The sequence below is a fragment of the Manis pentadactyla genome, chromosome 10 (genome assembly GCF_030020395.1).
Source record: "Manis pentadactyla isolate mManPen7 chromosome 10, mManPen7.hap1, whole genome shotgun sequence".
NCBI classification, from domain to species: domain Eukaryota; kingdom Metazoa; phylum Chordata; class Mammalia; order Pholidota; family Manidae; genus Manis; species Manis pentadactyla.
The window spans coordinates 32,256,391-32,269,423 of NC_080028.1; the positions used below are offsets into that span (position 1 = coordinate 32,256,391).

At 37.6% G+C, this 13,033-nt stretch overlaps 1 protein-coding gene across 4 annotated transcripts in view; it reads left to right on the plus strand.

Annotated features, from left to right (window-relative positions):
• Nucleotides 1-13,033, plus strand: part of SPATS2 (spermatogenesis associated serine rich 2) — a 178,113-nt gene that overhangs the window by 145,735 nt on the left and 19,345 nt on the right. For all 4 annotated transcript variants that reach the window (XM_036891302.2, XM_057486550.1, XM_057486549.1 and 1 more), the window contains one exon: nt 3,906-4,041. In XM_036891302.2, coding sequence (XP_036747197.1) covers nt 3,906-4,041 — 136 coding nt within the window. The remainder of the gene's footprint in view (nt 1-3,905; nt 4,042-13,033) is intronic.

The window sequence follows — 13,033 nt, forward strand, 5'->3', positions numbered from 1 at the left end:
GATGTTGATGGATTTTCGAATGTTGTACCATCCTTGCATCCCTGAGATTAATCCCACTTGATCACGGTGTATGATCCTCTTGATGTACCTTTGCATTCAGTGTGCTAATATTTTGTTGAGTATTTTTGCATCTATGTTCATCAGGGATATTGGTCTGTAATTTTCTTTTTTGGTGGGGTCTTTGCCTGCTTTTGTTATTAGGGTGATGCCTGCTTCATAGATTGAGTCTGGAAGTATTCCCTCTTCTTCTATTTTTTGGTAAACTTTAAGGAGAATGGGTATTATGCCTTCTCTGTGTGTCTGATAAAACTCTGCGGTAAATCCATCTGGCCCGTGAGTTTTGCTCTTGTGTAGTTTTTTAATTACCGATTCAATTTCTTTGCTGGTAGTTGGTCTGTTTAGATTTTCTGTTTCTTCCTTGGTCAATCTTGGAAGGTTGTATTTTTCTAGGAAGTTGTCCGTTTCTTTTAGGTTTTCCAGCTTGTTAGCATATAGTTTTTTGTAGTATTCTCTAATAATTCTTTGTATTTCTGTGGGGTCCGTTGTGATTTTTCCTTTCTCATATCTGATTCTATTGATGTGTGTAGATTCTCTTTTTTTTTTTATAAGTCTGTCTAGGGGCTTATCTATTTTGTTTCTTTTCTCAAAGAACCAGCTCTTGGTTTCATTGATTTTTTTTCTATTGTTTTATTCTTCTCAATTTGATTGATTTCTTCTCTGATCTTTATTAAGTCCCTCCTTCTGCTGACTTTAGGCCTCATTTGTTCTTCTTTTTCCAATTTCGATAATTGTATCTTTAGACTCTTCATTCGGGATTGTTCTTCCTTCTTTAAATATGCCTGAATTGCTATATACTTTCCTCTTAAGACTCCTTTCACTGCGTCCCACAGAAGTTGGGGCTTTGTGTTGTTGTTGTCATTTGTTTCCATATATTGCTTGATCTCTATTTTAATTTGGTCGTTGATCTGTTGATTATTTAGGAGCATGTGTGAGCCTTTTTGCTTTCTTTGTACAATTTATTTCTAGTTTTATACCTTTGTGGTCTGAGAGGTTGGTTGGTAAAATTTCAGTCTTTTTGAATTTACTGAGGCTCTTTTTGTGGCCTATTATGTGGTCTATTTTGGAGAATGTTTCATGTGCACTTGAGAAGAATGTGTATCCTGTTGTTTTTGGGTGTAGAGTTCTATAGATGTCTATTAGGTCCATATGTTGTAGTGTGTTGTTCAGTGCCTCTGTGTCCTTATTTTCTGTCTGGTGGATCTGTCCTTTGGAGTGAGTGGTGTGTTGAAGTCTCCTAAAATAAATGCACTGCATTCTGTTTCCTCCTTCAATTCTGTTACTATTTGTTTCACATATGTTGGTGCTCATGTATTGGGTGCATATATATTTATAATGGTTATATCCTCTTGTTGGATTGACCCCTTTATCATTATATAATGTCTTTCTTTATCTCTTGTGACTTTCTTTGTTCTGCAGTCTATTTTATCTCATACTAGTACTGCAACACCTGCTTTTTCTCCTTGTTGTTTGCATGAAATATCTTTTTCCATCCCTTGACTTTTAGTCTGTGCATATCTTTGGGTTTGAGGTGAGTCTCTTGTAAGCAGCATATAGATGGGTCTTGCTTTTTTATCCATTCTATTACTCTATGTCTTTTGATTGGTGCATTCAGTCCATTTACATTTAAGGTGATTATTGAAAGATATGTACTTATTGCCATTGCAGGCTTTAGTTTCGTGGTTACCAAAGGTTCAAGGTTAGCTTCTTTACTATCTTACTGTCTAACATAACTCACTTATTGAGCTATTATAAACACAATCTGATGATTCTTTGTTTCTGTCCCTTCTTATTCCTCCTCCTCCATTCTTTGTATGTTAGGTGATTTTGTGTGTGTATGCGTGTGTGTGTGTGCTCTTTTGTGTTTCCTTTGACTGCTTTTGTGGGTAGTTGATTTTATTTTTTGCCTTTAGTTAGTATTTGGTTGGTCTGCTTTCTTTGCTGTGATTTTATTTTCTCTGGTGACATCTATTTAGCCTTAAGAGTGCTTCCATCTAGAGCAGTCCCTCTAGAATACCCTGTAGAGGTGGTTTGTGGGAGGCAAATTCCCTCAACTTTTGCTTGTCTGGGAATTGTTTAATCCCTCCTTCATATTTAAATGATAATCATGCCGGATACAGTATCCTTGGTTCAAGTCCCTTCTTTTCATTGCATTAAATCTATCATGCCATTCTCTTCTGGCCTGTAAAGTTTCTGTTGAGAAGTCTGATGATAACCTGATGGGTTTTCCTTTGTAGATGACCTTTTTTCTCTCTCTGGCTGCCTTTAATACTCCATCCTTGTCCTTGATCTTTGCCATTTTAATTATTTTGTGTCTTGGTGTTGTCCTCCTTGGGTCCCTTCTGTTGGGAGTTCTGTGTGCTTCCGTGGTCTGAGAGACTATTTCCTTCCCCAGTTTGGGGAAGTTTTCAGCAATTATTTCTTCAGAAACACTTTCTATCCCTTTTTCTCTCTTCTTCTTCTTCTGGTACCCCTATAATGCGAATATTGTTCCGTTTGGATTGGTCACACAGTTCTCTTAATATTCTTTCATTCCTAGAGATCCTTTTATCTCTCTCTGCGTCAGCTTCTCTGTGTTCCTGTTCTCTGATTTCTATTCCATTAATGGCCTCTTGCATCTCGTCTGTTCTACTTTTAAGTCCTTCCAGAGATGTTTTATTTCTGTATTCTCCCTCCTTAGCTCTTGCATATTTCTCTGCAAGTCCATCAGCATGTTTATGACCTTTATTTTGAATTCTTTTTCAGGAAGATTGGTTAAATCTATCTCCCCATATTCCCTCTCAGGGGAGAATGTCTGGGTTAGCCTGCTCTGTATCAAATTCTTCTGCCTTTTCATGGTGATAGAGGTAGTCATAGACAGTTGGCACATGTCAGCTGGGAGAACCAAGTCCCTTTCCACTTGCTCCTGACCTTCCTCTCCTGGGAGAATGGCGATCCCTAGTAGCTTGTGCTGGGCAGTTGTGCACAGGTGAGGTCTCCGATTCTTGCCCAGGCCGCTGTGGAGTAAGCTCCCAGCCCCATACGGTTGCTGTGGGTGTGGTTGGTCTCAGGCTGCTGCACCACTATGGTGGGCCACGCCAGAGGGGGTATAGGTGGGAGGGTGTTTATCGCCGTGACGAGCCTCAGAGCTGTGCTGCCACCCAGAGGTTAGGGCACCTGGAGTTCCCCGGGATTCCCAGCTGCTGTGCTGAGTGTCCCAGGACGCTTCCATCCAGCTGTGGGGTCCTTGTCCCTTTAAGACTTTCAAAAAGTACTCACTTTTCTTTTGTTCCAGGGGCACCGGCTGTGGGGACCTGCTCGCAGGTTTTACTGTCCCATTTCCCTAGTATCCAGCACACCACACACTGTGTGTCTGTGCTCCCAGTGCAGATGACTAGGTCTGGGTATTTAGCAGTCCTGGGCTCCCTCTCCCTCCCCGCTCCGACTCCTCTCCTCCCACCAGGGAGCTGGGGTGAGAGGTGCTCAGGTCCTGCAGGGTCATGGCTTGTATCTTACCCCCTTTGTGAGGCGCTGGTTTCTTGCAGGTGTAGATGTAGCCTGACTGTTGTCCTGTATCTTCTGGTCTCTCTTTTAGGAATAGTTGTATTTGTTTTATTTTCAAAAATATATATGTTTTTGGGAGGAGATTTCTGCTGTCCTACTCACGCCGCCATCTTGGCTCCTCCTGTCTTACTATTTTTTTTAAATCAATGAAGACATTGGTTTTCTTGTTGAGGAGGATGGCCATTTAGGAAACATTCTTAGTCCACATGACATTTGTTACTTTACCTGCTTAGGTGTTCAGATCCAACTTTAAAGTTACCTATGTTCCCTTTTAACAAAAAAAATCTTTGGGGTTTTTATTTAAGGTTCCAACATTGAAAAATCTGTGAAAGACCTCCAGCGCTGCACAGTGTCTCTTGCCCGGTATCGTGTTGTAGTTAAAGAAGAGATGGATGCTTCCATTAAGAAAATGAAACAAGCATTTGCTGAATTGCAGAGTTGGTAAGTTAAGATGTATTTGGTCTTAGTAGCACAAAAGTGATTATTTATAAAGATGGTCAGTCATTCACCAAGTTTTTTAATTCCTGACTCTTAACTACTCTGTGTAGAGGGGAGAGACTTAAAAATCTTATGGTATATTTAGCTTTCTGCTTCATTCAGCTTCTTTTGGTCAAAGTATGGGAATGAGTGTGGTACAGAAAACTCATTAGGCTCTACGAATGGCCTGAGGTTAATATTGTTTGATAAGGGACAAATAATTATAGAGTAGATCATGCAGACTCTAGGATCTGTCTTTTAAACTGGGAACCTATAACCAGTGACATGATGTTTTTGGACAAAGTTATAAAGTAGAAAAGATCTGTCTTTGTTTTCTTACCTCCTTTCATCCTTCCTAATGCACCCTGCCCTAATGGTCTCTTCTGTGCCCTATTATTAATCATTGATTTGCTTTAATTTTGTGTTTTTCAAACTGCATTTCAAAGAATACTCATATCTTAAGACATATTTTTATGTGTTCTGTGCGGGAAGTAGTGTTTTGTAGTTAAAGAGGTTTAAAATAACTTTAAAAAAAAAACTTTACTCCTGAACTTCTTAGTGGTAATGTGCTTTGGGGAACCTGCAATAGGGAACTAAACTGTGCTGTTTCCCAAATGTATTTAATTATAGAATCTTTGTGGGGCAAATGTAGATTCTAATGTTGTCTTGAACACTGAAGCTGTCTTAACTGTTAGATATTAAGATGTTAGCTAATATTTAAACTGCAAGTCCTTTCTGGGGGATATTTGCATTTTATAAGGAACTTTTCTGAAAATGGAAAACATCTCAGGACCAAATTCAGTAGAATGATGGGGAGACAAGCAGCTAGGTTGATGTTTGGGGATCTAAAACTGTCCATTCTGCTTATCTGCAAGACTTGCCTGGATCTGAAATGTGTGAGAGTTTATGAGTAGAGAGAACCTATAGCACTGCTCCTCCCAGCCAGCCAGCCCTTTTCTTGCCTGTCTATGGACTGTTCCCTTAGGTCATGTTTACCTGTGTCTCTGTTAACAAACTTAGTCTGGCCAGGACTAAGTGGACAAGAGATAGTGGAAGTATGGGTAGCTTAGTCCTTCTGTTCTATGGAATACAAGAGGGAATAAATTAACAAAGATGTGGAATAAAGCCTCCAAAAAGTTTCTGATCCCTACCTACTTTTATCATTTTTATCACTTGCAAAGCATAGAATGGTTCATTAAATCATCACAAACAAAAAGTACTTTTAGGATGGATAATTGATCTCCTTGTCTGCCCATGCTTTGCCCTGAATGCTGAGTTTCACCTTTCAAGTTTTATAGCTAGAAACTTTGTTATGCCTTCTGTTTTTCCTGCATACTTTTTGCTCCAATCAGATTACTTGTCTCGAAACTTAACATTTACATTTCCTCTTCCATATACTAGTTAATGCCACTTTTTCAGCCTAATATGCTCCCCTGTATCTTTTTACTTAGCTGACTCAAACCAATTCTCCCAAACTCACCTGAAGTTAAATTCTGACTTTTCCTGGAAATTTTTCTAGGTAACTGATTCCTCTTCTTTCTGGTCCTCCAAGGGGAAGCACCGTGCCTGTTGCCCTGGGTTGTTATCCTATCAGATATTGTTGACTCATTTAGAAAAGAGTAAAGAGCTGTGAGTAGGTCATCACAGCTTTGCCTTGATAAGCCAGCCTCTGGTCTCCATGACTATTTAGCTTACTGATTATTTAGCCACAGGATCTGACTCCATTCTGAACCAGCCTGAACCAGGAAACACAGTTCAGGGAGAGAGATTTGTGAGTTCCTGGTGACTTGGAAACGAGCCAGGGGGAGCCTCCTTCAATAAATGACAAATGAAATGGTTTCCTGCCTGGGAACTGTGTATTTAGGATTGAGTAACAGGTGTAGCAACCAGGTCAATTTAACTTGAGGAAAGAGATTACCTGCCCTGTCCTGCTGCTGTAAAGCCCTTTTCTCTGGCTGATTGGGCTTTTAAACTGCTCTATTTCAATGCCTCTTGTAGTTGCTACTTCAAGACATAACTGGCAAGTGAGCTTACTCCATTTGGCACCAAACCAGAGCTTGTAGTTAATGTCACTTAGGAAGCAATTTTTTATATTGGTTTTAGCATTAAAGAAGAGCAAAAGGTTCTAACAAATTTGCAGCAGTAAGACCACATTACCCCTTGTGGGGCACTAGGAGAATTATATGGATAACTGCTTTCACTTTGAGGCCAAATGAAAGCTGACACATACCTGTGGGAAGGTAAAGTCAGAGGCTTTCCAGTATATAAAACTTAAAATCTGTTTGTATTGGTGATGCAGTAATAATCATCTCTAGACCCAAGTTTCCTTCTCTGGTTAATAATTAAGACTTATATGACTTACATTGTTGGAGCTATTAATTGACATAGTTTAAGGCTTTTAAGGTGCAGGATATGGAGTGGAGCATGAAATTGGAGTATATAAACTACTTTGGACAGTTTTTATATAATGTGTTATTGAAAAATTCCAATAGGATACGTACTCAGCTTGTCTTTTAAATAGAAATATCTGTCTTATTGAAAGTTAATAGGTGCTTATTAAAGGAGAGAACAGTTCAGAAATTTGAGATTCTACACACACTGTGTTTACTTAAGATTTTGACATTTTTGCTGGCTGATTCCTCATTGACCTTAGAAAAGTTACTTCCTTTGGTTTGAGCTCTTCCCTTCTTATATTAAGCCACCAGTAGTCTTACCTAGGCTTTTGGATCCTTACATTTAAAGTCCATATGGAGTTGCTGAAAACTTAGGAATCACTTCATGAACCAAAGCATGTTGAAAAAAGGTCTAAAAAGCAATAAAGGAATGGACTAATGTGGTAATGTATCATCAAATGCATTCATAACTATAGTTTTACATTTTTCTTCACTTTTTGCATGTTTACTACATGATAGCTTTTTTCTACTAGTACTTGCCTCCATGTTGATGTTCTCTGATTTAAAATTTTAACTCTTTAGCCACCTGTGAAAAAAACTAATAACATTTGAAGATTACAGTTTACCAAAACATATTCAGTCACATTATCTTATTAATTTGTCTGGATTTCTGTCCTGTGAAGTAGGAATTTTTTGCCTGAAATATCTTTTTCCATCCCTTTACTTTTAGTCCCTGTATGTCTTTGGGTTTGAAGTAAGTCTCTTGTAGGCAGCATATAGACGGGTCTTGTTTTTCTATCCATTCAGTGACTGTATGTCTTTTGACTGGGAAGTAGGAATTTTTAAATCTACTTTACTAGTGAAAGGGATTTGAGTCTTAGGTTAAGTGATTACCCAACATGACATCATAAATTGTAGACTCAGTATTTAAATCTGTTTATTCTGACTCCCAGTAGCGTATAACCATCACCCCCATCCGTTGCTGATGGCTCAGTTCCCCACTAAAGCTTGGGAAAAAGGCTAAAGACTCTTGGGGCAGGTCATATGTAGGATTTCTCCCTCAGCTTAAAGGCTATGAAACAGAGAAATGCCTCTGTAGGAGAATTTAGGGATCAGGAATTTAGCCATATGGAACAGGTTTAGAATGAGGAGGACCAGAATTTTGATTGAGCATATGAAATCCTTTATAAGTATTTTTTTTTTAGTTCAATACAATAAAATTGTAGGGGGAATATTCCATCCAAATATTCAGTATTATTTTGATTTTTAATTCAGAAGGTCCTAAATCACAGTTTTTAAGTCACAACCTGGAGTACCTTGTGATTCAAATACTCTTCAGGTCAGATTTAGTTGTGGGAAAGGTATGAAAATTAAAGGAAAGGTTACTGTGGAGGGGGATCAATTAGAAAGGATTTCTTGGAGGAAAGGAATCATTATCAAGCCTTGAAAGAAACATGGAATTTACAGTGTCAGAATGGTTGGGGATAGAACACTGCATTCAGGAGCTATGACAGAAGCAAAGGCATAGAAGGGACCCACAGGGGTTCTGCAGGGCAGCTAGAGCTAAGGGGCAGTAGTTCAGAGTAGTGAGAGATGAAGTCAGAGGCAAAGGTAGAATGAGCATTTGATGAGGAAATATGACTTTTTTTTTTTTAGGTTCTATTATTCCCTCTTATTTTTACTATATTTCCCAGTTACAACAATAGTTTTTAAAAATAGAAATAAAAACCATGTAAAACCTTTATACATAACATTTTTTATTTGTGTTCTTTATCTGTATGCATATATAACTTCATAGTTGTAATCATAGTGAAAGTGTAATTTTGTAAATGTATTATTTTCACTTAAAGTTACCTTTGATTTAACTGCCTACATTTTGTAGGTGTATGAGTTTATTTAAGAATTTCTGGACCAAAAAAAAAAAAGAATTTCTGGACAATGGATCTGGAATGTGTGACATACCAGATTTAATACGAAGCCATTTTATAAAACAGATGATCTGTGGAAACTAAGACATCAGCATGAGTATAGAACGGGGAATAAGTGCTGCTGCCATTTATTGAACTATTATTACTGTGTGTCAGAAGCTTTTATGTACCATGTCTCTAATCTGTATACCAGTATCACTAGTAGTAGTATACTCATTTTATAGATGAGAAAAGATAGGCACAGAAAAAATAATTTGCCCAAAGTCGTACTTGGTTGTAAGAGACACTTTTGCAATATACCATGCTTCCTTTTTCTGTGGCTTCCTAGGTCTCTCTTCTTGCCTTTATTCTTCAGTCTTTTCCTTCCTAATCCATGTTTCTCCCTTTATACATGTCTGTCATAATTCCAGAGAGAGGATTCGAAAAAAAAAAAAATCACAGTTTCAAATGAGGATCTATAGTCAGCCACTTTCTGTGTGGCTTTAACACTGCACACATTTTTCTTTACCAACCAGAAACTTGAACAGAATACTCCTTGGTAGAATACTCCTTGGTAATCTAGATTGCTGCTGTTTCTTTTTTCCTAAACATATTGAAAAATATTGAATCATATAGTCTCTAGTATAACTTTAGAACTGAGATGGTTTTGACCACTGGAAAAGAACAGAAAGAAAGCTTGTCCATTGAGGGCCTGTCCCCCAAGAACATCTTACAATTTGCATTCTAGTTTCTTACAAGCTACTTCAGACTCTTGAAATAGGAAATCACATGTCTTGGTGCTTTATGAAGGACTCCTGGCAAAGCGGAACCCATCAAAATGTTCATAAGATCCAAGTTTGATTTAATAAGCTAGTTCTTTCAATTCATTTTACCCCAGTTGTTTAGCTCAGTATGATGCCTGGCTACCTAACTGGTGTTTTTTGTTTTGAGCCCACATGTGTACCATATTCCAGTAAGGCCAGTGCTGGGAGTATGGAATTAAAAAAAACACATGTAGCATCATAAATTTCCTGCTAATAAAAACTACTGGCAATTCTCTATTTTGGTTGTTTTATATGAAAAGGGGGAAATGTCTTCAGAGAAATAAAAGTGTTTGCATTGGCTTTGCTTGGATTTCTGCTTTGATTGGAATTAGGAAAGATTTTAAGTTTTCAGCAAGTAAAATCAAGTACAAATATTTTCCAAGAACATTATTGAGTAGTTTAGAGTATTATCCCTTGAAATAATTGGCTATGAAATGGCCAGAATTGTGTTTTGAAAACATTGTGTTAGAAAACATTGTTTTCTAATGCACCAACCATAAACAAATGACAGTTAACAATTTTTGGTATGGAGGAATTACTGAAGGCAATAGCTAGAATCAATAAGCTACATGTTAAATATATCAATTAAAAGGCTCATTTCAACTGATGGACACACAATTTATCTTAGAGACAAATGCTAATGCTATGGGAACAACTGTTCTGAGCAGCTAAGTTATACAAAGGCTTTAGACTAAGTTGAGCAAATGTAGATGGTAAAAAGTTCTTGGTAAGGAGGAAAGGAAATGCAGAACATGTGGACATTTACCAGTCTTTTTTCTTAATAACAGTGTCAAAGTCATGTAAAATCACCTTTCATGATTGAAGAAAGGATATGGAAATTCACTGTCCTGTATAAGGTTCATGCTTAATAAGACTTAGTGTCTTTCTCAGCAGAGTCCAGCAATATTTGGCTGAATTTCATTAGCAGTTTCAGAATCCAATGCATCAGATGCTTACTATGGTGGATTTCTACCCAGAAAAGCCTCCGGAGAACAGTTGCAGGTTAGCACCCCACGTTTGGGAGTGAGCAAGGTAGCAGAAAGTCTGCCAGTCTGAATGCCTTTCCTCACTCTCTGAGAGGACTCGCTGCATGCAGTTAGGACATCTAAAAGCTGTTACCTCCCGCCACGGATACTTTCCAATCTCTTGGCCACAGATCCATACTGGGACCACCACTGAGCTTAGGAACAGGTGGAAAACTTTAGCTTAAGTTTCTTCAGTGTTAGAAAGTTATATTATGGTAAATTATTGTTTTCAATTGTAAAAATGCCTCTTTTATTTATCCTTTTGCTTAGCCTACTCCTCACTTTTGAATTATTCCCACCTTATTATTTTGTTGCACATATTCCCTCATCTTATTTATAAAAACTTTCAAAAATAAATACAAGTCAAAAGGATAGTACAGTGATTAGTGTATTTTCAGTGTGTGTGTGTGTGTGTGTGTGTGTGTGTGTGTGCGTGTGCTTTAGTAGAACCTTTTGGAAGTTGCAGACATCATGACACATCACCTCTAAATGCTTTAGTATTAATGACATAAACATGTGGTCATTCTTCTACACAACTGTAATACATAATTCGATGTACTTCTAATAAGAAGTTATTATTATACTATTTTGTGTCCATCTCAGCCCATCCATAGTGCTACTTGTGACAAGCCTATACATGAACCAGGGTTGTAGCTGCACTGGCCCTTGTGGTTCATAGGACCGTAAGATGCACCTCAGCAACAACTATCATGGAACTCGGGGGTTACTTACCAGTTCTAGAGGGTACACAGTATTTCCAGGGCTGCACAGCAAGGTGTTTTTAGAGCACAGACCTGAGGTTATGCTGTCATTGGGGTCAAGGGTGGGAAGCCTAGGGTTTGCAGGCTCACTCTTTCTTGCTGAATTTAAAACTTCAAAAAGAGAATTAAAGCATGGGAAGGGAAAGCAGGGTCACTCAAGTGGGCAGATCTAGGTCACCCAGGGCTTTCTAAAAGGGGATCTTCATGGATGGGCAGCCTGGTTCTCTCTCTAGTTGTGTAGCTGATAATATAGTCTGTTTATTTGAGGTGAATATCTTTGAAATGCATGTCTCAACCATCAAGTGCTTAACGTCAAGCACTTACATCACAATCTAATTGTCAGACACTTATACTATATATTGAAACATTTATTTATTTTTGTACTTTAGAGACTTATAAAAAATGTTATGGAAAATTGAAAATACTTATCAAGATTTTCTCTGAGAAAATATCTCAGTAGCCTTGGTTAACCAATAGATTCTCTGTTGAATGCTTGGCTGACATCACAGAACATTTCAATAGATGTTATCAAGAGAAGGCAACATCACAAACAACAAAGAAAGAAATAGAAGTGCTTCCTGCTTTTCGGTGTGTTTTGGCATGAAAACGTGGACCTTTTTTTTAATGGGCTTGTTGTATCATTGTCCATATACTGCCCTATAAATTTTTTATGATAACCAATGAGTCAATCAAGAAACAAAGTTTATTTAAATGGATACTAGTCGTTCTCACAGGGGAAAAAAAAGTACTCACACAGTGTACCAGTTCATATTGCCTCAAAAAAGTCTGATTGTGATGGTGCAGAACTTTTCTTCCTTGTTAAAAGTCATGTGACATTCTTTTTCATAATGAAGATTGTAAGTGCCAAAACTTACTTGTTTGCAGAAGTCTTTTAATAAATATTTTACAAGCTTTGTCAGAGACAAATTTTGGTGAACATAGTGTCTGCATCTTAAGATGATGCAGCAACAGGAGGGAGGTAATGTCAGACTCAAAGTCTGGCAGTGCCTGTCTTAGCCAGGCTTCTGTTTTGCCTTTTAGGTGTTCCAAATGCTGATAGTTCTTGGAGCAAAGTATTGCCAAGGTTTGGGAAATGCTTTCTTAGCAAAGTATTGCTGCCCTGCAATAGTTATGTCTTCTCTCATCTGGTGCTTTTCAATTAATATGCCAACCAAATTTGTTTCATTACAAGTCTGTTTATTAACATCATGCATAATGATTATCAGATCTGTGTTGTCTGGCATTTCATTATAAAGGATTTTGCTCCTTGAGGAAATGACTTTGCATTAAATTTTTTTTTTTGTATCTCACACTGTTGTCTCTGTATTAACTGCTTTGTACTAACGTAACTACATACTGACTTAAATTGAATTAGTGCATATGGATATGTGTGTATTTGTGTGTGTATGTGTATGATTGGTTTTACAACCAGAAGCAAGAGTAGAACTTCTGTTAACCCTGTAGCTATAGTCCCATTCACAAGGAAAAATCAGAATGAACTCCAAATTTGAAGAGAGTTGGAACATTTCGTGTTTGTGCAGGTATTAAAATTTTAGATGTTTTCTTTTTTTAGCCACCACTAAGTAAAGTGATATGGTTAAGGAAAATTATTTGCACCCAGAGGTTGAATACTAGGGCATCCTACTATCTCTTTATACACTGAAGGTGGTAGACTCCTTTCTAAGGACATGGAAAAGCATTATGTGTCTAGAACCATTTATATTTGCAGTAATGCCCACATAATGTTCTTTTTCTGTAAAAAGCCTACCAGAAACCTTTGATTCCATATTTTCTGGGTTATTGTTAAATGTTTACCTGAAAGCAGCACAATGTAAGAATGTCTTTTAACTACTATGCATTCTAAATCTAAAGACTAAAGTGGACTTCGTGCAACTGTAGTAAAATGTTGAAGATACACAAATCCTGATTGCAGATAAATTTACCATGCCCTGGCAGAGGTATTGCCTGGTAAAAATTAATTAGAAGCAGAGGTTTCCAATTTTATAGACCAAAATATAAAATAAAAAACATGGGAGCACATATGTG